This window comes from Sphaerodactylus townsendi, linkage group LG11 (genome assembly GCF_021028975.2).
Source record: "Sphaerodactylus townsendi isolate TG3544 linkage group LG11, MPM_Stown_v2.3, whole genome shotgun sequence".
In the NCBI taxonomy this organism is placed as follows: Eukaryota; Metazoa; Chordata; class Lepidosauria; order Squamata; family Sphaerodactylidae; genus Sphaerodactylus; species Sphaerodactylus townsendi.
Genome location: NC_059435.1, coordinates 43310722 through 43336384, shown reverse-complemented (window position 1 = coordinate 43336384; position 25663 = coordinate 43310722). Strand labels below are relative to the sequence as shown.

The following is a 25663-nucleotide window of genomic DNA, read 5'->3' as shown; positions in this document are numbered from 1 at the left end:
GCCCTAGGGAGGGAAAAAAGCCTACTCAGAGATAGTGGAGCTGAAGATATTCGTTGCTCCACTTCAGTCTACTGGTTAGGGATTTTTTTCTCACTTTGGGGCAATGGCTAAGGCTGAGCTCGGAAATCTACAGTTTGTTTTCTGGCACATGCTTGTGCCAACTCATTGCATCAAACTAAAAAAAAAGTGTAGTGGTAGGAGCTCACATTACCAGTTTTAAATTTGCCACAGAGCTTGCAAAACCCAAATACACTGCTTTCTTTCTTCTAGAGCTATTTTGGATGTTGCGTGGAAGTGGCAATAGTGTGTGTATGAGTTTTTGCATTTCTAGTGATTATCCAAATAGAAACTCTTTTCTATTCCCTGTGCAAGTTTCACCCTTCAGGTGTTCCACCAGACTAAGGGCATACTTGGAAAATATATTCAGCGTAGTTCAAAGTCTGATAATTGTCATGAGTCCCTGTCTTGATTCTCTGCAATCTTGGTGCCATCTATTCCCTTTATATTTACTACCCGATCTTCTTCATTGGAGATCCTGAGAAATGAACTTGGGACTTCTGTGTACAATCCAGAACTTTCTACCAGTGAGTCATGGGCCTTCCCTCCAAATACACAGCAAGGACTACTTGGGAACCTGGACACAGTGTTCTGTACTTTTGAACTAACCAATAACAGCTTTAATGTATCCACTTAATAACAGAACAGTTAGGCTTCAGACAAAAATACAGCTTTCCATTTTACAAATACGGTAAAATCTTGTCAGATAGGCTTGAAGACCAGAATCGAGCCACAACCACCCTTGCCCACAAACCTGTGCAGCGTTTCACACCTTTATGCAGCATCTGTTGTCTATCTTGGTTGCAGACATGAGGTCTGAATCCAGTGTGAGTTCTTCATTAAAGTGTTTGAAGTATATCCTTAAAAACAAAACAAAAAGAAGTTAAGTGGATCATCTTTGAACAAAAAAATGTGTATTCGAGGATTTGGATGATAGACAGAATGCTGGACTTGAGGGCCTTTGGTTTGCTCTAGCTTGGCTGTTCTTACGTTTTTAGGATTAGAAGGGTTGATAAGTCATGTTACAAATTCTTCTTTGGGATGTATTTTCAATGTTTTTTTCTGTGTTACAAACAACCCAGACACTCATTGCCTAGTAAGCCCTGGGCAGAGTGCTGAAAATGAGTTCAATGGAAGATGCTGTAGTGGGATCTTGTACTGGGATGGAAAGTACTGTAAGGACTTTTTATTATTATTCAGTTCATTTATAGCACCTTTCTTGCTGAGATTCAAAGCAGATTACTCAAAGGTGAGGCCTTTGCCTAGTGAGCTCATAGTTGGCAGGTGAAACAATTACCACTGGAAGACAAGTAATCTGCAACCTTCCTGAGCTGCAGGCCTCAAGTCTGTGACAGAAGTAAAACAGCCCCCCACCTTTGTCCTCAGCCTCTGTACTCTTTATCTTCGCATACAGACAACTGCTAGGAAGGAAGCAAGCTTGTCACATGGTGGACATCAAGGAAAAGAGAAATCTGAGGTGGTAGTGATTTTACTCCCCTGTCTGCAGAACCACTGGTTTTATTCTGAACACTTTGGTAATTTCACAGTCTCATCCATCCAACTGTTCATTAAGCTGAGGAGAGAGTGGGAGGGCAGAAAGAGAAGCCCTTCCCCTAGTTCTAGATCTATAAGGGCTGGCTAGGGTTCTGCAACTGTACGAGCTCAGAGGTAGCCTAGCAATGGAAAAAGCTTCATTATTATTTAATAGTTACGTTATGTGTTTGTTTGGTGGAGTGGCCTCCAGGGCATACAGCAGTCATGTGGCTCTTTGGGTTGAAGGTAATATGAATGTGGCTCTCTTTGAGATACAGAATGAGAACCACTCCAGTAGGATGGTTTTCTGTTTTAAGGGTGGTTGCTTTGATAGCAAGAGACAGGATAGTGTGGTTCAGTAGCTCAATTAGGCTGATGGTGCATTTGTCACTTGTATATGGTTTCTTGATAGTTCTACCTTCCCATAACTCCTACCCAGTATTAATCTCTGAAGATTACAAAATTGCAGCTTTCCTGGGTGCAGCTGAATGAGGTATGGACTTGGAAGGTTTGATGGGGAGATGGTCCTCATAAGGCAAAATGAACATCTGAGAAGGGTGATGCTTCTGTGAGTTATAGGCTGGTTGGTTTTCAGCACCGAACAGAGAATGGGCAACTCATGATGGAAATGTAGGTGAAATAGCAGCTACCATACATCTAAGTAGAGCATTTTCGTTATCCAATAAGGTTTAGCTTAGGCCACTTTTTAGTTAAAGTTAGTTTAAAGGACAGGTTACAAAATATGACATGAATGGTTTGTTAGAAGGTAAATATTCACAAATTGCGAGTTGAACAGATTGGTTCTGCACTGACCCCAATTTAAATTTTAAACACTGGTTTTGATTTCATTTCTCAGTTCTACATAAATTATAGCAATCTTATGTCAACTCACCTCCTGAAACCACTTCTCTTTTGGTCTCACTCTCCATACTCTTGCCTGAGCATAAACACTAACACCGCCACATACCTGGTGCTTAGCCTGGCCTCTGAAGTGAAGCTTGAATGGCTGGCTGGCTGCAGAACGTACCTTCCTCTCAGTCTTTTCTTTAAGAGTAGAACTGAAGGAGGCTTTTGTAAAACCCAACCCAAGGGAAGGGAAAATCGATAAACTTGGCCAGAACTGAGGGAAGCCTGATCTGACAAAGCTACTATCTGACAAAGAGAATAGAATTATTAGTAGGGTAGCGTCACATCATGATGTTTACTACGCAGACTATGTTTACGGGGCACTTATTTTATTAGCCATGGAGGGGTGGATGGATCAACCTTGATCTGGCTACTTGAATCTGACTTCCATTGGAACCAAACTCAGGTTGTGAGCAGAGCTTTGACCGCAGAACTGCAGCTTATCACTCTGCACTATGGAACTCCTGTGTTATTATTACCTATATGATAAGAGCTGAAACTTTACATTTGTACTTTATCCCTTATCTTTGCAGCTTCGTTTGTATTCCTCTTTTGTTATTATTTATCTGTTGGAAAATAGTTGTTAATAAAGAACAAAAAATTTTCCAAAATGAGTTCTGTTTTCCTTTTTGGTGGTATTTCATCTGGTAGTAAGCCGTTTTGTTAGAGTAGATGGAAACTCGTTGTCCATAACATTCATGGATTGCTTTTTCTGCTTTTCTACATACAGCAAGCATCCCAGATTTGCAGTTTGCTCTTTAGCCAAGCCATAGTTTCCATAACATTCATGAAAAGTTGTGAGAGAAAAGTAAACAACTTGTATATCTGATCATAGCTAATAATTTAATTTTTCCTTGTCAACTAATATATTTAAGTGAAGGTAGAGTATATAAGCCTTAATCTGGGATAAAATGGCAAGCAGAACCTAACAGTGGAGCAGCATTTTGGGGCATTGAGTCCCGGAACAAGCGTCCTCCAGCTTTGCTGCCCAGTGACAAAGGAGTTCTTGTTCTGTGACTTTAACCAAGGAATAATTACTGTTTAGCTAAGCCAATTGAAACAAATACCTGATAGTTGGATGAGAGTGCTGCATAGTGAAGTTTGCCAAAAGCATTTCCCAATGCAATTCTGCTTATTTTAAAACTTTATGATGAAGTTATCAAATAAAGTACATTTCATAATGAGTATGGAAATAGGCACAACTGTTTGGCATTGTTCATGATATGGTTTACAGACTGAAATTCAGCCGCTAGCTATTTGTGATATGTAAACTAATTGACAAAAACATTTTTTTAAAAAATCTCAATAATTTTGATTGGTAATTTTTCTGTAGAAGGACATAGCCTAGAAATAAGTCAAGTGCTGAAAAAAAGCAGCTTCTACCTGTGAAGATGTTGACATGCCACCAAACAAAATGGCAGTGAGAGATGAAGGTTGTACTTAGAGACATCCTTGGAGCATGCTTAGCTTCCGCACTGCTGCCAGCATCTCAGGGTAGCTGGTAGCTGTGCAGGTCTGGGAGGCAGTGACCAGTATAACCTGTGCCCATTGCCCTCTCCTTCACATTTAGACCCAACAGAAGAGTTAGTGTTTTGGTTGCTTGGGCAGTGATTTGGTCCTAAGTGCCAAGTAAAATCATCTAGCTTTCTACATGTGTAATGAATGTTGCCGACCTCTGACTTAGTCTGTGGCATCCTAGTTCTAGAGAAATATGCACACAAAATAAATGGTAACTATTAATGTGGCATTCTATGGAAAACAAACATGGCCTTGTCCTATGGGACTAGGTTATGCATTAGAATGAATAAAGTTGTAACTGGCCATATTGGCCCATACAGAATGAATGCCTTTCTAGGGCCGCTTCCGCACGGCCACAATGGGGGTTGGGTCGGCGTACATGTTGAACAGATACTCCATTTGGTGGTTTATCCCAATTTCACTGTTAACATTTTTATGCCATCTTTCCATATGGTCCTGGGTTTTCAAAGCAGCAAATAGTTAAAGCATAACTAATTTTAAAATGTCTAAGCATATGTACACATATATATGCATATACATACGTAAAACAATAAAAATCATTCAATAAGATTCATATTCATGGAAAGGATGTTCATTGAAAGAATACTGAAGGAAATAAAGAATACTGAAGGAAATAAAAAAAGTCTTCACCCACTAGCAGAAGATGGCAATGGCCAATCATCTCATAAACCCCCAGTGGGTGCGAAGATCGTGGGCGGGGCTGACATTAAAACTTCATCACACCCATGCTGAGACCTTGGACTTTAGCTCTGCTATTGATTTCAACTCTGCAGATGTTACGTAAATTCTAATGGGAATATATTGTAACCGGCTGTGATACTGTGAAGAACTTTCATGACCGGTTAATTAGTTAGTTAGTAAATTAATGTGGGTAAATGTTATGTTATATCACTGCTGCCACTAGATAGATTGATAGATTATAGGTGCTGGCTGAAATTGTTTAGTTAATACAAACATTGTATTGCTGGAGACAGTGGTGAATCCGAGTCCACTTCGGTGGAGAGTTTTCGCCGGGGAATAGGCGGGGAGGGATAGTAGGTAATGGGGGCCCCACTTAAGGGTCTGGGGATCCCGGTATTAATGGGACGGGGTAGATATGATGGTAGGCGGTGGCCATATGAGAGAAGGTGGGGGAGAGGTAGACGTGCTCGCTCACCTTCTGACCTCTGACCTATCCCGAGGAACATAGGTGGTAGGGTTCAGAGAGACTCCGCTTCGTCATTGGTGCTGATCAATGCCAGGTCCATAAATAATAAGACCACAGTTCTCCGGGACTTTCTCGGGGACTTGCAGATGGACCTGGCTTGCATCACCGAGACCTGGGTGTGTGAAGGAGAGACCGTCGCTTTAGGCGAGGTCTTGCCCCCAGGTTTCGCGTGCCTGCACCAGTCACGAACACGGGGCCGGGGTGGTGGCGTGGCAATGTTCATCCGTGATGCCATCCCTTTCAGGGCAGCCCCTGTCCCGGAGATCGATGGTCTAGAGTGTGTCGGCCTGGAGTGGTTGGCCCAGGAGAGGTTGGCTGTTCTCCTAGTGTACCGGTCGCCTAGCGCACCGGGAGATAGCCTGCCACGGCTGCTGGAGGTGGTGGCAGACTGGGCGTTGCGGTTCCCCAGGCTGATTGTCTTGGGGGACTTCAATGTCCATGTCGACACCGCCTCCTGTACAGTGGCTGCGGACCTGGTGTCATCCATGGCGGCACTGGGCCTCTCCCTGGTAAATTCTGGCCCCACTCATGAGGCTGGACACACATTGGACTTGGTCTTCGGGTCGGGGGTTAATATGGTCCTATCCTCTATTGATAGAGTGCCATGGTCTGGCCATTATGCCATGAAGGTCCGGATGGACGTGCCGCAACACCCTGTCTAGGCAACGGACGTATTTTTGTCCGCCCGCGGAGACTTATGGATCCTATTGGTTTCCTGAATGCTCTGCGGGACTCTGAACCCACCGGCACTCTCGATGAGCTAGTGGAGGACTGGAATTCCCATATTTCTGATGCCATCGAGGTGATTGCCCCCCGGCGTCCTCTACGCCCCCGCTCGCGGCTGGCTCCTTGGTATACTGAGGAGCTATGCCATATGAAGCGGGAACTTAGACGACTAGAGCGAGTGTGGAGGAAAGCTCGTGACGAGGCGGCACGAACATCTTATAGGACGTTTATGAAGGCCTATGAGATGGTGACGAAGGAGGCGAAGAGGGTTTTCTTCTCCTCCTCCCTCGCGTCTGCTAGCTCCCGCCCGGCACAATTGTTTCGCATTATTCGGTCTCTGACCTCATTGTCCGAGGGGTCTACAAATTGTCAATTGGCTATTAGCTGTGAGGCATTTATGAGCTTCTTTGCAGACAAAGTCATGTCGCTCCGCCAAGATCTACCTGCCACCTTAGAGACAATAAGCGAACTGGAGGCTCCCATGCCGTCTTCTGGCCCTTGTTTGGCCCAGTTCTCCCTGCTCTCGGAAGCCGCTGTTGACAGGGCCCTGGCTGCTGTTAGACCTACTACCTGTCCTCTGGATCCGTGCCCCTCCTGGCTTATTAAAGCGTGCCAGGCGGAGTTACAACCCCACCTGTTGAGTATCATCAATAGCTCCCTTGAGCAAGGAGTTTTTCCTGGTGGGTTGAAGGAGGCAGTGGTCCGCCCACTCTTAAAAAGACCATCGTTAGATCCTGGTGATCTGGCCAATTACCGCCCCGTTTTGAATCTTTCGTTTCTGGGGAAGGTAATTGAGAGAATGGTGTTGGAGCAGCTTCGGGGTTTCCTGGAGGACACATCAGCTTTTGATCCCTTCCAGTCCGGTTTCCGTGCTGGGCATGGGACGGAGACTGTTCTCGTCGCCGTCACAGATCAGCTCCGCTTACAACTAGACCGAGGCGGATCGGCGCTGCTGGTTTTGTTAGATCTAACCGCAGCGTTTGATGTGGTCAACCATGACCTTTTGACCCACCGCCTGGCTGCTTCCGGGGTGCGGGGCACTGTCCTTAAATGGATTGCCTCGTTTCTCCGGGACCGGACCCAGCAAGTGTGGTGTGGGGACCAAGCATCCCGGAGGTGCTCACTTCATTGTGGGGTGCCTCAGGGAGCGCTGTTGTCCCCGCTATTATTTAACATCTATATGCGACCCCTTGCTCAGTTGGTGCGGAGCTTTGGGCTGACGTGTCACCAATATGCTGATGACACTCAGCTCATTCTGTCGATGGAGGGGGGAGCGGCCGCTGCCCCTGCGGCTCTCCAGCATTGTTTGGTGGCCGTGGCTGGGTGGTTGAAACAGAGCAGGCTGAAACTGAATCCAGCGAAGACGGAGATCCTCTGGCTGGGGCGGGGGGGAGGTGGGGGATTTTCAGCCACCGGTGTGGGAGGGGGCTATATTGGCACCAGCCCCCTCTGTTCGCGACCTGGGGGTCCACCTGGATTCGTCTCTTTCTATGGAGACCCAGGTGGCCCATATAACCCGGGTCGCGTTTTACCATCTACGTCAGGCCCGACGGCTGGCCCCCTTCCTTTCCCAAGCTGACCTAGCCACTGTGGTCCATGCAACGGTCACCTCCAGGCTAGACTATTGCAACTCGCTCTACGCGGGCCTTCCCTTGCGCCTGATTCAGAGATTGAAGATGGTCCAGAATGCAGTGGCTCAAATGCTCACAGTGGGTGCCATGAGCGAACATATTACCCCTGTGCTTCGCCGTCTGCACTGGTTACCAATCGAATTCCGAATCATTTTCAAGGTGTTGGTGTTAACCTTTAAGGCCTTGCGTGGCCTGGGACCTCCGTACCTGCGGGACCGTCTTACCCCATATGTCCCAAGTAGGTCTCTGCGCTCGGCAGAGGCCAATTTACTGGTGATCCCTAGCCCCTCGATGATACGGCTGGCCTCCACCCGGGCCAGAGCCTTTACAGCTCTGGCCCCTGCCTGGTGGAACGCTCTTCCATCAGCTGTCCGGGCCCTGCGGGATCTTGCTGAGTTCCGCAGGGCCTGCAAGACTGAGCTGTTCCACCAGGCCTTTGGGGAGACCAGCCGTTGATAAGGGGCCCTCCTTTTCCTCTCCCCTTTTATGACATCATGGGGACCCTGCCACCCCTCCCCTTTTGGGGTCTTGTGGGAATTGATAACAGGCGCCATCTCAAGTTAATTGATGCTGCATTTTAAATGGGGTAGGGTTTATTTTATTAGAGCTGTTTTAATTCATATTTATTGTATCTAATTTAATGCTGTGCTCTATCTAATTTGTTCACCGCCCTGAGCCCTTCGGGGGAGGGCGGTTTATAAACCCAATAAATAAATAAATAAATAAACATAGTCTGCCTAGAACACATTGTAATGCGATGTCACCCCATGTGTCAGTGGTGACCTAATGTTTGCACTTCCTTTACCTTTAACCTGTTCTAGGTCTGTCATGCGTAACATTATCCATAGCAAAAAACAATTATCTACCAAGGGGCTACTTGTTTTCTTTTTCCTTTGTTTTAAAAAATAGTTTATAAAATCTTAAGAAAACAGAACACTGCAAAGACATTAAGGGCAGTTGAGAAGAGAGAAAAACAAAATGACTGCACTACAGCATGAAGTGATGCTAGTAATCTGTTTTGGTAGAACCATTCCCCATCCCCCACTTGTGGTGTTCTTTTGATGTTTTGATACAAGTATTTAGAAAGATGGAGGGGAAAGCATACAAAGCAGGGTGAAAGAATGTGAGGGGTGAGACTAGGCGGGCTGGCTGTGGGCAGAGGGAAGAGATCCAGGGCTAAGCTGTGTGCATTGGCAACTCTGCCCTCTCTGGTTGCAAAGCAAAATTAAATTCATGCTACAAGTGGTCTTATTTGCCACAGGGAATATAGAAAGTGAAAGCGGGACTTGAGGAAATATATCCATACAAGAAATCTTGCAGCAATGCACATTTGTCCCCATTGCAGAGCAGATGTTTTGTGCGTAATCGGCCTCCATGTACTTTGCCAGTCTCGTGGCATCTTCTCACAGCATCTAGTCGCTTAAGGCCAAATGCTTCATTACTTCTCTAAGATAAACAAAAAAAGGACCTCCTGTGAAGAAACTGTTTTAAGTGGGAAACAGCAGAGAAGGGGTTGCAAGGAGTTTGTGGATCAAACATGTAATTCACTTTGGTAAGTTTTAACACAGAGAGAGACCTGCTTATTAATTTTCTTTTCCTTGTGGGCCGCTCTCCAGGCTTACATGCAATAAAAGCTGCTTTGTATAGAATGTTCAGTATTCAGGCTGCTTTGCTATTGCTTTTCCTGAAACAACAATTCAGCAGGAAGAAAACCTTTATTTTCTTCCTTTTCTTTCTTTTTCTTCTTTTTCGTCCTGTGCCACCTTGGATGAGCTGCCGGAAGGGATGAGAGCTGCAGTCCTAAATATCTATGCTGAGAAGCCAGTTTCATTGCTATCTATGGGATTTATTTCTGAATCAACCAAAGAGGGATCAAGCTGCAAGGCTTTTCCTTTTAAAAGAAACTAGCCAGAATGAGGAGAAATGTATTTTAGGATAGTAAGTCCCTTTCTCTTCCTCTCCCAGCTGGTTACTTGAGTTCTTTAATTTAAAAAATCGCACTGGACATATGTAGGAGGAACAATGTGGTTGAAATGAAATTTAGGAATATTTCATTGAGTTTGTATCAAGTTCTGTTGTCTTGCTGCCCTAATCCTCAACTTTTGAACTGCATCACTGATTGTAAATTGTAAGCAGCCATTGAAGTGGCAGCAAAATTGATGCCCTGACCTGGATAGCGCAAACTAATCCAGGGGTCTGCAACCTGCGGCTCTCCAGATGTTCATGAACTACAATTCCCATCATCCCCTGCCAGCATGGCTGATGGGAATTGTAGTTCATGAACATCTGGAGAGCCGCAGATTGCAGATCCCTGGGCTAATCAGATCTCATTAGGGCTCAGAAGCTAAGCAGGATTGAGAATATGTGGGGCTATTAAGGCTTGAATGCTCTATAGAACGACATTTTATCAGGTGTGTTTAATAATTTTATATGTCAGAGATCTCGCCTTTAAAAACTTTCAAGGTGGTTTCCAATGATTAGTGAAGACAGATAGAATCCATTATGAAATGAAATGCAATTAAAAATAGCAGCACCATAATGCCAGATCCAGTCTGGGTTTACACTGGACCAGCAGCAATATACAAAACAGAAACAGTGTAAAATGGCAGCGGGCACAGAAGTCAACAAACGACAGTCCAATGAAATAGAATAATCAGTCATGTCAGAATATCTCTTCACACAGGGAGCAAACAGCTAGCCGTTCCATTCTTTACAATAGTGTTTGGTAAATTTAATAACCTGACCATGACTCCAGGACTGTTGCTTCTTCTTCAATAAATTAGATGATTTAGTTCTCTGACTAGGCAAAAGCAGCCACAAGCTGCAGTGATCTGCAAACTTTGCTAAGGAATATTGAGATTATTCAGTCAGAAGCTTGTCTTTTGTGAAGTCATGGGAAAATGAGCACCCGTAAGTTTGCCTGGTGGATTACGCTTGCTGCATATGGATGAAAGGTTTGTGGACTGTCTTCCAAGGCAGTCCCACTAATAACACATTGTAGCAATCTAGCCTGTAGGTGACTGGGACATGAATAATTGCTTATTTTCCTGAGTTTCAAGGATGGGATGTATCTGGCAAACCACTTAAAGCTGATTAAAAATGCCCAGATGAAATGCACATGAATTTGGCAGCATAAAAGATGGGGTTTACATCCTCATCTGGAGTAGGCCAGATCCCTCATCTTGTGATCAGCACTATCACTGAACAGTAGAAACTGTCCTAAGTAAATGTCACTCTAATCTGGATAGTGTCTGAACAAGGAGGAAGGGGTGCCATGGAGGAACTCACTGGAGTTGGGAGCTAATCCTTCCAAAAAGGCTGAAAGAGAGGGACATGGATGCTTTTCCACAAGTGTCTGTGGAGGGCTCGCTGGAAAGAAGGACCCTTGGCAGGTACTGAGTAATGCAGGCATTTGCCCCTCTTTGAGAAGTTCTTGTCTGGCTTAAGATTTTGCATATTCCTGGGCAATGTTCATGCTCACCAAGCCGTTTTGTTTGCATGTGTGTCAAAAGTTTATCCAGTGGAGAATCTGTTATTGAAAAGCTAATCAAATTAGGGGAAAGGGATGAAACACTTCTCTGTTTTTAGTCCATGTTTGTCTTGTGCAAGTTTCTTAAGCCCACATGTTGAACCAAACAGGAGGCCAGAAGGTTTCTTATTTCTGCCTGCAATCCAGGGTTTGCTTTGAACTTCAAAGAGAGCAACACTGGGCCTTCTGAAGATCCCTCTGTGCATAGCAGCTCCTTCACACCAGATGTGATTGTGCCATTGGCATTTTGCATGTTCTGTAACATGCCTTTTTTCTGTGTATTTTTTCTGTCTAAACTATTTAGGCTTACTGCTACCAGTGATTGATCATTTATTTTCTAAATGTTTCTAAATGAAGACTGATCCCCACCCGCCCTGGTTTTTCCTGTCAGTGCGTAATTCCCAGAAAGCACATTTTGCAAGTCTGCAAAGTGCCTTTTTTCTCACATTTAATGTTAAGGTTGACCATACCTTATTTTCACTTGGTTGTTGTGCTAGTAACCATTGCATATTTTCTTAAAACATACATTAACTATGTCAGCCACCTCCAGCCCTTCAAGGGATTGGATGGATGGATGGATGGATGGATGGATGGATGGATGGATGGATGGATGGATGGATGGATGGATGGATGGATGGATGGATGGATGGATGGATGGATGGATGGATGGATGGATGGATGGATGGATGGATGGATGGATGGATGGATGGATGGATGGATGGATGTGTGGGGCCAGAGCCGCCTCTCTGGTCCTACACAGCTGGGTTAGTTTTAAGAAAAACTAAGTTAGAAATAAAAGCAAAAGGCATCTGAAATTTAGAAAAACAAACAGACAGTTTACTTAGCAGAATATAGCAAGTTACAGAATGTGAACACTCCCCAGTGCCCTCGAGTGATAGACCCAGAATTCAGAACGTTACAGAATACAGATAAGTTACAGAAGGTGACCTTCTCCCTAAGGAGAGGCACGCCCCAATACAACGTTTAGAATGTTACAGGAGATGACCTCTCCCGAAGGAGGGGCCTTGGTGCTCTCAAGTGAGAGGCACACCCCGTATAGGAAAACCTGAGTTTTTGTAGCTGCAAAGACGTCACACAGTCCATCCCCTTACTCTACGTATTATGATCCATTCCCCTTAAGAATCTCATTGGTCAGATCTGTCTCTGGTCACAATAAGACAAACCCCTTATTCTACGTCACACGCTTTCTGTAATTCAAACTGCACGCTGTGAGCTTATGGCCATCCTTGCCCATATGCATATACAAAGGACTACCATAAAAGCTAGCTCACTGTCTTCAAGAAAAACCTGTTATTCTTGGTTGGCTCTCAGAGAAAGCCATGCCTCTAGGCTATGCAGCATTCCATTGGATCATAAAACCTCTCTTCAGTTCCCCAGCATGAAATGTTAAAACATGATTCTAATACAATGATTCTAACAACAATAGAATTATAGTGAAATACAAATACATGTGAATATGAATCATTTTCATTTCTCTGTGTTCATTTAACTATATAGAAGAACTCTTATTTAACTAATCACATTGGTTTAGCTAGTTCTAACCCAAAAACCTAACCAAGAAAACAAGGTAATAAAATTGCATCTTGTCTTCTGTCACGTAGGCCCTCTGTGCCAAGATGTTATCTTGCTGGCCTGCATATTCACTGAGAAACTGGCTTTTTGACCTTTTGCTAAAACATGCAGGTTTCTGCTGGTCTCCTACACAGAAGCTCCATTTTGATTCATTGCAATCTCTGGTTCATTTGGATTAATCTTCCTTGATTAAATACACAAATTTATACACATTCTGATCCATCTCCACGGATGGATGGATGGATGGATGGATGGATGGATGGATGGATGGATGGATGTTGAACAATGAAAGTGGGAGTTATGTGCATTTCACTTTTCTGAATACAGAGGCTTCTTTTAAAAATGGTGTGGGGGTGGGGTCTGTGGTGATTCATAAGAGTCTTCCCTGCCATCACCACATCGACCACTTCCTTTACAAAGAGAGAACCAACCAGTGGCAGCGTAACCAACTTCTGAAGGTGGGATGGAAAGGAACAAGAAAGCTTGACTTCTGTGAAGCAAATCCAAGCCAAAACAGTAGAATCATCACCCATCTATTCACACCTAGGGATTGGCCTGAATCTCCAGGACATGAATAATGACAGGCATTCAAACATAATTTTTAATCTAAACAGACTCTGCCAGAATTATTTCACAGTAAGAGCACATTCTCAGAGCATAGCTATTAGCATATATTTTGTTGCAATTCTCCCATACCAAGCCCATTCTTCTTAGCATGTGCACTCTAGTTCCACATAAGTTTCAGATAGTTCCAAATAACATGTGTGCACTAGTTCCAAATAAGTTGTCTTGGGAAGATGAAAGCAAACATAGGCAAGAAGGAATGCCCTCTTCCTTTCCATTTTCAATAGCATCCCATTCTGAAAATAATTTCTGTGCAAATACATACAGTACGTTCAGATGTTACACAGAACTGAGAACAGCAGATGCATGAGACCTGATTCCAGTGTCATATGGGCAGGAAAAAATATGGCTTTCACGGCCAGATTCAACTGGTTCTGGTGCGTTTTCCAGAATGCCCAAGAATCTCTGGTATGCTAACAGTACAATTGCAGAAGGCTATGATAGTTATCAGTTTCAAGGAATTGTTAATAAAGAAGAGCATTGGGGAAAGTAACCCTTTACCTGGGGTATGAAGTGGTGCAGTTGACTCTGCCACTTCGTTTCCAACTCATTCTGCTGCTTGCCTAGACCATGAGTTGACCTAGGCCTGAAGAGCAGGGGAGGCATGCAGTCTTACATGGCTCTTCTGTTTGGTCTTGTCCCAGGCATGTTGCCTTTTTGTTCTTGCAATACCCGGTTCCATTAAACTTTAATTAGGGAACTGAACTACAACCCTCCAGCGTGTTACACAATTGGGCATGATCTAACGAGCTACATTTAACCTTTATTATGTATATGCGCCTGCTCAATTGTGATTTTTCATTGAGCCAAATATGGCTGGACTTGTTTCAAAATACCATTTGGCATATATCAGTTATTTGACTAAAGCCAGTAGAAACTTGCCTCTTGATTTTTGGCAATGCAATTGTGCAGTTTTGTCTGGATTCTTTTGGTAAAATGGCAAAAGAAGTGTCTGTTTTGCACAGCGCCAGCTCATAAAAATATTTCTAGCTTTAGTGCGGGGTTTTTTCTTTAAAAAATAGCTAATTTAATAGTGCCTTAGTTCTAATTTATGTTTTTAAAAAATAGACTGGCAGCTAAAGAAGAAATACTTTATGAATGAATGCATGTCTGTAAATGTTACTTCTATAAGAATCTATTGGAACAAATTATTAACCTAACAGATTTTTAATCTCATTTTGCAAGAAATGAAAGAGTCCACCTTATTCATATGTTTCTTTTTAAATTGATAACTTGGATTGAGTTATTTATATACCATTTTATATGAAGGCTTTCTATCGGGAGCAGTCCTTGTTGGTGTGATCCCACTGATAATATTGTAGCTATTCTAACATAGTCAAGCATGTTACTATATTGTCACGTGTCAGGATCGTTTTTATTGACAAGTACTTGATTACATGAAGAGCCACAGATGACATCTTTGCACACAAATGCCTGGGTTCCTTCAAGTCTATGAGTTCCTTGCTGCCACTCAGACTTTCACACATGCAAAGGGAACCATTCATGCTTCTTTTCATTACTACATATTTTACTACTAAGATACTACAATTAGGCAGAAAAAAATGAAATGCTCAGATATAAAATGGGTGACACCTGGCTTTACAACAGTACATTTGAAAGGGATCTAGGAATTTTAGTAGACCACAGACTGAACGTAAGTCTGCAGTGTGATGTGACCGCCAAGAAAGCCAATGAAATTCTGCACTTCATCTATAGGCATATTGTGTCAAGATCAAGGGATGTAATAATACCACTCTGCATTGGTCAGACCTCTCCTGGAATACTGTGTCCAGTTCTGGGCACCACAGTTCAAGAAAGATACTGTCAAGCTGGAATGGGTCCAGAGGAGGATGACCAAAATGAGAAAAGGTCTGGATTCCATACCCTACAAGGAGAAATCTAGGGAGTTCGGTATGTTTAGTCTGGAGAAGAGAAGGTTAAGGGGTGACATGATAGCCATGTTTAAATATTTGAAGGCATGTCATGTTGAAGAGGGCGCAAGCTTGTTTTTTTGCTGCTCCAGAGACCAGGACAAGGAGTAGTGGATTCAAGGTGCAGGAAAAAAAATATTTCACTTATACGTTGGAAAGAACTTCCTGACAGTCAGGGCTGTTTGACAGTGGAATACACTGCCATGGAGTGTAGTGGAGTCTCCTTCTTTGGAGGTTTTTAAACAGTGGCTGAGTGGCCATCTGTCAGAGAGGGTTGTTTGGGGATATTTTGTTACCAAAAATATTTGGAAGTATCTGCCATGTTTCTGTTGTCTTTCTTCCAAAGAAGTCAGGGCAGCATAATATTTGTGTGATCCATTTTATCCTCCTTAACAACAACCTTGTGAGGTAAGTTAGACTGAAAGGGTGTGACCAACCATAAGATTATACCTCAGAATGTGCATTCTGCTTGTGCATTGGAACTAGGATGGCCAGCTCAAGACCAGTTCTCCTGAATAAAATGTCTGCTTTAGAGGATGAATTCCACGGCATCATTCTCTTCTTGGGTCTCTTTCTTCCCCAAATCCCTCCTTACCCCAATCTCTATCCCTAAAATCTCCTGGTGTTTCCAAGCACAGAGCTGGCAACCCAAATTGGCACTCGGGTCTCCTTGTTCCCATTCTGAATCTTTAACCATTGTATCACAGGGGCCCTAAGAAAGTTCTTACTCTGACTTGGCTTGCATACCTTTCCTGCTCTGTTCCCTCTTAATGAAGTGCAGTTTACCTTTTAACTGAAGCAAAAAAGACATTCAGCACTTTGGCCTAGTTTCTCTAATTTCAGTGTTAGCTCTTTGCCGTTAAATAGCTTTCCTGTGGGGGCCAGTCACAATAACGAGGATCCTGCCTCTTGCAGGACCTGGAGTAGTTGGCCCTTCACGTTCCAGCATTCCAGTTTTGCGGCTTTATGGATAAAGAGACAGCAAATGTTTCATTGTTTGCCGCATTGGATGTGCTTGGGAACTAACAGAACAAAGAACCACAGATTGCATTTCAAGGGCAGTCTTCCAAAGCTCTCTGTCAAAGAGTTGAAAATAGCAAATGGCATGCTGCCCTTTTAAAAATACAAACATGCAACAGGGCATCGAGCTTAAAAGGGATGTAAATATTCCTGAGGATAGTAGTCACAGTTGGTAGCTGCTGTTTGTGGGTAAATCATTGCAGTATATTAACCTGAGAAACAAAATCCCTCACTGGCAATTGTTTATGCCAGATGGTACGGAGAGGGAAGCATTAAAGAAATGAATTTCTGTTCCATGTATGCAAGAAAGGTAGTTTATTTCTAAAATATTTAAATAAACACAAGCTTGAACTAATACTGGTGGTCTGTTCCACACAGCCTAAGTCATCCTAGGGAGGCTAAAAAAGGTGTCCTGGGAAGGCATTCTGCACAGTTTTTCCCCCCAAGATGTTCTCAGGATGCCTTATTTTACCTCAAGGTGTCTTTTTTGGAGAACACTACAAAGGCCCCTTCCACATGAGCCAATAAACACAGGTTAAGGATGGTAAAAAAACTCATTTTGGGGGGGAACTTTGCACGGATCCTGCCCCTACAGTGAGTCTGCCCTATGTTATATCCCCCAAACTGGGTTTTTCAAGAATTGCATTATCCTCCATGACTCTTTTTTAAAATCCCAGGTTGCAGCCACTTGCAAGTAAACAGCCGGGCAGAAGGCACTTTATTCAGCTGCACTTTCCTTTTTTAAAAATATTGCCGGTGTATATCTGTGTAGCCACACAGGTGCAAAGGGTTGTGTCGTGAGACAGCAGGGCGGTGTGGGTTCATTTGTACATCCTGCATAGTTACACATCGGTGAGAGGTAAAAAAAAATAGACGTGCCTTTATGCGAAGGTGCAACAACCACCTGCATTATTTCCGTGGGCTCCAATCACTGCTTGCACAGATGCATGTGAATGTGAAAATAAGAAAGTGGATTACTTTATCCCGGCTGCAACCTACTGGGCATTTGCTGTGTGGAAAGGGACGAAGTGCACCTTTTCCTCCTAGGCATCCTGCAAGACATCTCCAGCCTGCCTATGTGTGTGTCTTATTTTTCCCACCCAGTCGTTTTGCCCTCTGGTCAGCTTCATCCTCAGCTTATGCCTGACATTTTGTATGCAGCTGAAGGGATTCTCCCTGCCACCATTTGCTGAAGGTTGCCCCGGGACATTTGCTCTGCAGGCTCCAATCCTGGGTGCCTTTTTAGCACAAAAAGTACATAGTTGTGCTCAGATGGTCCTGCTGATTCTGGCAAAATATAGTTTTCTTATTTAAAAAAATTGATGAGCTACCTCTGTAGGAACGCAGACACAAATACGAGAATCTTAGCCACTTGGAAGACCCCTCTGCCTCTCATTGAGAAGCATTGTGTTGACCTGCTCTTTGCAGACCAACTTAGTTTTCGTGTTCTGGGAAACTGACCAGAGAGCAAAACGGGCAGATGGGAAACAGCCTCTTTTCCCTTCTCACGCCTTGTCTGGAAAGCACACCAGAAGCCCCTTCTTTTTAAGATGTCCCCTAGATGTCTTATTTTAGATGTGCAAAGTGAAAGAGGCAGTCGCCTCTTTTTGAGATGTACCACAGACGTCTTTTTCGTGCTATGCGTAACAGACTAATGAGATATCAGTGGTGGCAGATAGACTGCTAGTGGAATTTGGTGTGGGGAAACAGCAACATAAAGCCAAAAGCATGAAAAGGATTTGGAGGACACATCATAATGCACGTATGCAAATAAGTCAGAACTTTGACCAAAAAAACCCTTCTTTTCTCACCAACAGTGCTGGCAATACAGCCACCTCTGGCCTTTCCTTACTATTTTGTTCTTTTCCTTGAAAGGAACAAAGCTTGAACTCCAAAATGGAGGTTGTCAGGCAGATATAGGCCAACCATGAGCTGTACCCCCTCTGAGTTCTTTATACCTCCCCCCACCATTTGTATGGCTCTAGGGCAGCGGTTCTCAACCTGGGGGTCAAATGACCCTTTCACAGGGCTTGCCCAAGTCTCTCTGCATTAGTGTACTCTATCTGTAAAATGGATAAATGTTAGGGTTGGGGGTCACCGCAACATGAGGAACTGTATTAAAAGGTTGTGGCATTAGGAAGGCTGAGAACCACTGCTCTAGGGCAGTGATGGCTAACCTATTGCACGGGTGCCAGAGTGTCAGGGTGTTAGAGCCCTCTCTGTGGGCACGCATGCGCAGAGTTCGTCATGTTGGGGGGGCACGAAAATTACCCCACACACACACACATCTAGGCTGGCCTTGGCTGCTGGGCACGACATGCAGGTAACCCAGTTAAACCCCACTGATTTTCATGGGAAGAACTAAAGCACAATCCTTTACCTGGGAGTAAGCTCGGTTGCTGACAATGAGGCTTGCTTCTAAACCCTCCTAGGGTCATGATTCACCCATTCGAAGCGTTGCACGATTGCTTCAAAGCAAAGCCACCAACTTCCACCAAGCTTACTCCCAAGTAATGCGCGCTTTGGAGCCAACCATTTTTTTCTAAACTAAAACCTCAGTATTCAGGTTAAATTGCCGTGTTGGCACTTTGCGATAAATAAGTGGGTTTTGGGTTGCAGTTTGGGCACTCGGTCTCAAAAAGGATCGCCATCACTGCTCTAGGGGGTTCCTGAACTGTTTCCTGTTCATGTAGCAGTTGGAATTATTGAACTGTAAGCCAAGTTAAGAAATGTTTTTATTTTGATTCTTCATAAAGTACACTAATCTTGTATTTTACCTCTTCCAATATTTTTGTTCTGTCCTGCTTTGATTTAAATGTCATTTGTCTAAGATCTTTTTTTAAAAAAACACCTCTGTATGTAAAATGTAGATGTACATTGTGGTGATTTCCACACAGCAGAAATAAAACATTTTGTAGACATGTTTAAAAAGATCCATTTTGGCTTTTTTAGCTCGCATGCAGCCTGCCGAAAGTATGGCCAGCCATCTTTTTTCCCTTTCTGCTTCACAGAACCCTTGTCAGTTTCACAGTTGCACCCATCATTTTGTGTATTGCTGCAGAGACTGTCCATGCCTTTGCCATTTAGTGAAGGTTTTCCATGGAGCTTTCCTCTGCTTGCAGCTGATCTGCGTGCAATTTCCATATAAAAAGTTGATGAATAAAGTTTGTTTTGCCTAGCAATCCCACATGTGTCATTTTTTTCCCTTTTTTGTTTTCAGGGGAATGTCTGTGAAGCTATGGTGACATAAATATGTGCATATTGCAGCTTCTTTAATTGTGTCACCATAGCTTCACAGACATTCCCCTGAAAACAAAAAAAGGAAAAACAACACATGCACAGGATCGTTAGGCAAAACAAACTTTGTTCATCAACTTTTTACACAGCAATCATGCGCAGATGAGTTGCAAGCAGAGGGAACTTTTGTGGGGATTCTTCAGAGAATCTCTGTTGCAGCACGCAACATGGCATGCGCAAGCAGCAAAAATGAAAGTAAGAGGTTTTGGCAGAAGAAATAAAACATTTTATGTCTGCTTTTACTCAGCAGGCAGGAAACATCTTCAGTCCAGATTGGGGGGAAAAGGTTGCTTGTTTAGCGATGTTTGAAAAATTCGTGTTGAGAGAAATAAAACGTTTTGAAGATACTTTGTGGGAGAGAGCTGTGCAAACTTCTTCCCTAAAACGATTTTAAAATGTTCTCAAGATGTTTTATTTCTGCCTTGTGGAAATCACCTGTGCATGTTAGCAAATTGCTGAATGACTTTATATTTTATTACAGCAGAAAACAGATGCACCATCTCAAATGCCGAAACATGTACCAAGTGTCTTACTGTGAGCCCAGAATGTGGGTGGTGTACTCAAGAGGTAAGCTGTTTCTCTGAACTAGGCAGAGTTACTGATTTCAACAGTTCTAGCACAGGAGCTATGCAATCAAGTAGTCTTCCATGTCAAAATGGAAAATCTGTTACTAAGGAAAAATCCATTAACTTTTTTCTACGATTTTGAGAGTTACTGTACTTGCCTGAGAAATTAATGTGGTGGTCCGATGCTACAGTCTTACAGTAATATTACCTAAGATGTAAGACCAAAAAGAACTGTTGGGAGCTGACTGTTCACTTTGTCCTTTGAAACATAACTTCAGGCCATATTCTTGTAAATATTGATTCAGATCACCATCTATAGCTGTGATGGTGAACCTATAGCATGAGTGCCAGAGGCAGCACAGAGCCCTCTCTGTGGGCATGCGTGCCATCATTTCCCCCTCCCCCTCCCCCCCACCCAGCCAGAGGTGGCTGCCAGCAAACACATTGGGAGTCACACTGCACAAGCTGGCCATGCACAAGGCGCTCTGCTGGCTGGGGCTGAGCTTCAGGGAGGTCCTCTTGAGTCGACCTGATTTGCTATAAATACCATCTAACACCCCACAAGTACCCCTCCTCCCGCACAAAGCTTAGGAGACTGGAGGCTGGCACGCTTTTCTTGGCATGTAATTTTTGGGACCAAACTAAAACTTTGGGGGTAGGATTAAAAAGAAGCAGTCCGGGTGAGAGGCTTCCATTGGGAGGAGTGCATCTGCCAAGAGTAGGGCATGCACAGTGGTGGAATTCAGGCGCTTGCCCCAATTGGAGTGAACTGTTTGTTAAGGGTCCCCCTCCCCTAGGAGAGAGAGTGATGGCGCTTTTAGTGCCTGGGATCCCAGGGTGGGGAGGAGAGACCTTGCAAGGTCCCTAGGCTCACGACGCCAATCCCATTCCCACAGGATCAAAGCAAAAGTACAAAAGACAAAAGGCATTTCACACTGCTAAAGAATTGAGCTGAACCAGGCCCCGACCAACTGACAGGAAAGGGAGAGGAGCATCCCTTACCGCCCTGAGCATCCCTTCCACACCTTTGTCAGAATTAGGACCATTCTGACAGAGGCAAATGTGGGACAGAGAGGTCCATTTCAAAATGTTCTCCATGCTTTTATTTTTCTGTTCCTGTTGCATTTTTGTGGGAAGTCAAATGCTTTGATGACATGTGAAGGAAAAAATGCAGATCAGATGGCTGCTCCACAAATGTAGCTTTCCTGAAGTTATCCCACCCCTTGCACAGCATTCTTGCCCAGGATTGCCTTGACTGCCTTTTTACTTCTGTTTTGTGGTAGTGGGATTATTGGGTTTCAGAAAGCGAAAGTTTTACTTCCCTCTCCCCCCGCACCCCTCCCCCTTCCCCTGCTAGGCCCCCAGTGTGATAATAGTGTAATTATTTCAGGGAGATTATTAGCATTAAACTTCAGACCTAGTTTTGAGGAAGCAGTGTAGGTAACCCTGTTAAGCGCTGTTAAACCCCACTGATTTTCATGGGAAGAACTAAAGTATGATCCTTTATCTGGGAGTAAGTTCTGTTGCTGGCAATGGGGCTTGCTTCTGAGTAAACCCTCTTAGGGTCATGATTCACCCATTCGAAGCGTTGCATGGTTGCTTCAAAGCAAAGCCACCGACTACCACCAAGATTACTCCCGAGTAATGCGCACCTTAGAGCCAACCGTTTTTCTAAACTAAAACCTCAGTATTCAAGTTAAATTGCCATGTTGACACTTTGCGATAGATAAGTGAGTTTTGGGTTGCAGTTTGGGCACTCAGTCTCGAAAAGGTTCGCCATCACTGATCTATAGAATATAAATTTCATGAATTTAAGTTCACTAGACTTTTTATTTTAGGGCATAGACCTGATGAAGTCAACAGCAAAGCTTCACTTACTTTCATAGAGCTGGAAGCTCCTTTGTTAATTTTTGCATAACCCCTAAAAAGAAATGTGATATACAGCATTTTTATCAAATTAAACAGAAGTTATAAAATTGTGCAAAAATGTCCACTTCAAATATAAATGAACTCCCTTCAAAAAGTATTTAAACAATTGAGGTCTATTTTAAATAGTTCCTTGTCATTGTTACTGAAAATTTGTTTATGAAAATTTGTGTAATTATACTGATATGTATCATTGTTTGACATTCATCATGGTTGTATAACTGTGCTTGAAGATGTTCTTTAGAGCTCTATTTTATTATATTTTCCCTACCTCTCTCAACATAGGATTTCATGAATGGAACAAAGCAGAAGGTGCGGTGTGACATAATTTCCCATTTAATTGCCAGAGGATGCAGGCCAGACTTCATAGAAAGTCTTGAAGTTGATATAATGGTATCCAACAGTGAAGTTAATATACAGGTGACACCTGGAGAAATCTCAATCCAACTATATCCAGGTTCGCTTAGAAAAAAAATACTGCCTAGAAGTTTTGTTTGTGTGTGGAGGTGGTGGTAATCTGCTGATAGTTGGGAGTAGATCTCCTTCCCCTTTTCCATCCCATTCTCTCCTTATCCAGTGTGGGGTTTGGGTTGCATGTAAAGAAATCAGGAAAGGGGAGGCCAGGTAGGCTGCTGGCATATTTCAAGAAGGTCGCAACATTCCCACAAATAAGATCACAGGAACCATTAACTAGAAAATTCATAAGAGGTGATGACATATCAGGATCTCCTGTGGGAGAATGGGAAGATGGCATCAATGAGTGAGAACATGCTCCCGCCATTGTTTCCCCCTCGTGTTGTACTATGAGGCAACCTTGAAAGAAGCAGCCAGTGATCCATCATATGGTTGGGTTGGGCCAAGGTAGGACTCAGAGAAAATAATTGTCCTGCAACTCATGGCTCCCAGCAGCCATAACAAGAGTGAGACTATGGCATGATTTCATAAACCTGCACAACAACAATAAGTACTCTTAGAAGCTAGCAAAATATAAATGTAGTGTAGTTTCCTTAACAAAGACTACGAATATTGATATTGTTAGTGTCCCGAACGCAGCTAGGAAAACCATGATGCTTCCTTAGGTATAATAGTTCAATTTTGTCAAATTGATTGCAAGATGAATGGATTTATGCTCTGGTACCCTTCCGAGAGTCTATGTGTATGGCAGAGCCTAAGGAATAATAGTTCAATTGATTATCAGTTGGTTTTTTGAAGCAGGTGCATCTTCTCCCTCCTTCCATTTGAGGAAGTTCCACGCTGTCTGAACTGTAGCAAAATTGCTGTTTTGTTGCTCATTGAAATGCTTGCCACATTGAGAAAAACAACTGCTTCTGTTTATGAGCGGTGACTTGTTTGTCACAGGAAAGAAAGAAAGCAGGGTGGTTATGTTTGGCCCAAAGTCTATGAGAGTAAGCTCCTAATTGTCCCAGATTATTGCAGCATCTGTTGTAGCCACAAATTTCCCAATGGGCTTTCACTATAAAGAGTGTACTGATGAACTTGACTTTTCTAATATATACAGATTCCCTCAGTTAAGTTCATTGTGGGATTTGGATTTGTTCAGCCTCAGCTCACACCCGCTACTTCCTGTCCTCTTCTCTCAGAGGCTCTTTGTTCCCTGGACTACATCTTTTGTTGGATTCCTGACTCAGTAGAAATTTAAATCAGTGAAGAGGCTTTCTTCGTAAGAGAGAAAAAGACTATTGAAGGGGACATGCCAGGTTTATAAAAATTATGTCTGGCATAAAAAAGTAGGTAGAATATTTCTGCCTCTTCCCATAGTGCTTGGGATCACCCAGTGACATTAATGGAAAGTAATTTATGGAAAGAATAAAGGAAGCAGATCGTCACCGAATACATGATTCATTTGTGAAGTCCGTTACAATAAGACTTGATGATGGCCGTTTTTTACTTGGCTCTAAAAGAGAACTGAAGATATTAGTGGAGGATAGGTCTCACAACCACTACTGGGAGTAATAGAGGCAGTGTAGGTCTGGATTCTCATTGCTGGGGATACAACAGCAGGGGAAGAAGATGGCCTTTTTTTTTCCTGGCTTGCATTCTTCTCATGGGCACAGTGGGAAGCAGGATGTCCAACTACTAGGTGGACCCTTTGTTTGACCCTTAACTTCTTATTTTTACACACACATATCCTAACTATTTTCTGTTTCTATTTTTGGAGACCATTACTTTGCTGAACTCTTTTTAAAGAATATGAAAGTTGCTGAGCGAGCCTGATAGCTGCTGGAAGATAGATTTTCTGTGGAAGAGTGGGTCATTATTCCTGATTGTGACCCAATATAGAGTATGACACAATATGTCCTAGATAGCATTGTCCCAGAAACTCTACACTAGCTACCTACATACTTTCCAAAGATTTATTCCCGCTTCATCCACTGTAACTTGAAGCACTGTGACAGACATCTAAATATGGAAATTAGAAAGATCAGTGCAGTTATTGGCAATTTGACATTCTAGGTAACTCATGTCCACTAAGAATATGCTGTGAATTACTGAGTAAAATCTCTCTACCTGCTTGGTGAGAGCAGTTAGACATTGAAATAAAGCGCAGAGAGTCTTTCTGTGAAAGGATTGCTGTATCTCTGGTGAGTGGTATAGGGCAGGGGTCAGCAACCTTTACCACCCAAAGAGCCATTTGCACCTGTTTTCCACGGCTCCAAAGATCTACCAAGCCGGAGAGGTGGCTCCGCATGGAACTACCTCCGATTTGGCCCCTCCACTCATCTTTCCTTCCAGTGCTGGGCAGGGAAACCCCTCTACCCGACAAAGCAGGCAGCTGCCTGCTCCATGGGGCAGAGGGGGGATGGCGCTCACAGCCTGCCTGGTGCTGCAGGGATGGCAGAGGGGGAATGGCGGCTGCTCTGGAGGGACATGCCCATGCTACCCTCCGACCTCCAGGGGCCAGAGGGCAGCATGGGCATGTCCCTCCAGCCCTCCAGAGTTGCGCAACGCTGGAAGGAGAGATGAGTGGAGGGGACGCAAAAAGTGGCGCCCTCACGCATGGAGCTGCCTCTGGTTTGGCCCCTCCACTCAACCTTTCCTTCCAGCGCTGCTCTGGAGGGACATGCCCACGCTACCCTCCAACCTCCAGACCACGCAGAGCCGCAGTATAAGGCTGAAAGCCGCATACAGCTCCAGAGTCGCAGGTTGCAGACCCCTGGTATAGGGCATCCTGCCCATTAAATGATTCAGCAAGGGGAGTAGTGCTTGAGGCTACTGGCCCTTTTTGGACTCTGGCCCAGGCTTCAGCTTCTGCTAGAGTTGCCACAGCAGCCACAGGCTGCTTAATTCAGCTATGTCATGCTGTTCCCATTTGCATTTGCTGTTTGCTTTTATTGTTAGAAAGAGGAGGAGCAAGCCGTTCCACTGACAGGATAAAAATCAAATGTCAGCATGGAAAAGACAAGCTAGAAGCTCTGAATTTCTGGTCTGCTTTGCTTCTCATGACAATGGTTCAGGCAGACATCAAAGGTGGTGAGATAGGTCTGAGAAAAAAGTTTGATTTATTTAATAAGGCCAGCCAAGAAAGGGAAGGAAAAAAAGCTTCCAAGCATCTAGAC

At 43.7% G+C, this 25663-nt stretch overlaps 1 protein-coding gene across 3 annotated transcripts in view; it reads left to right on the top strand.

Annotated features, from left to right (window-relative positions):
* ITGB8 (integrin subunit beta 8) overlaps window positions 1–25663 on the top strand; it is a 59236-nt gene that overhangs the window by 5746 nt on the left and 27827 nt on the right. For 2 of the 3 annotated variants that reach the window (XM_048510824.1, XM_048510823.1), the window contains exons 2-3: window positions 20075–20160; window positions 22371–22542. In XM_048510824.1, coding sequence (XP_048366781.1) covers window positions 20075–20160; window positions 22371–22542 — 258 coding nt within the window. The remainder of the gene's footprint in view (window positions 1–20074; window positions 20161–22370; window positions 22543–25663) is intronic. The other variant, XM_048510825.1, reaches the window with a different exon arrangement.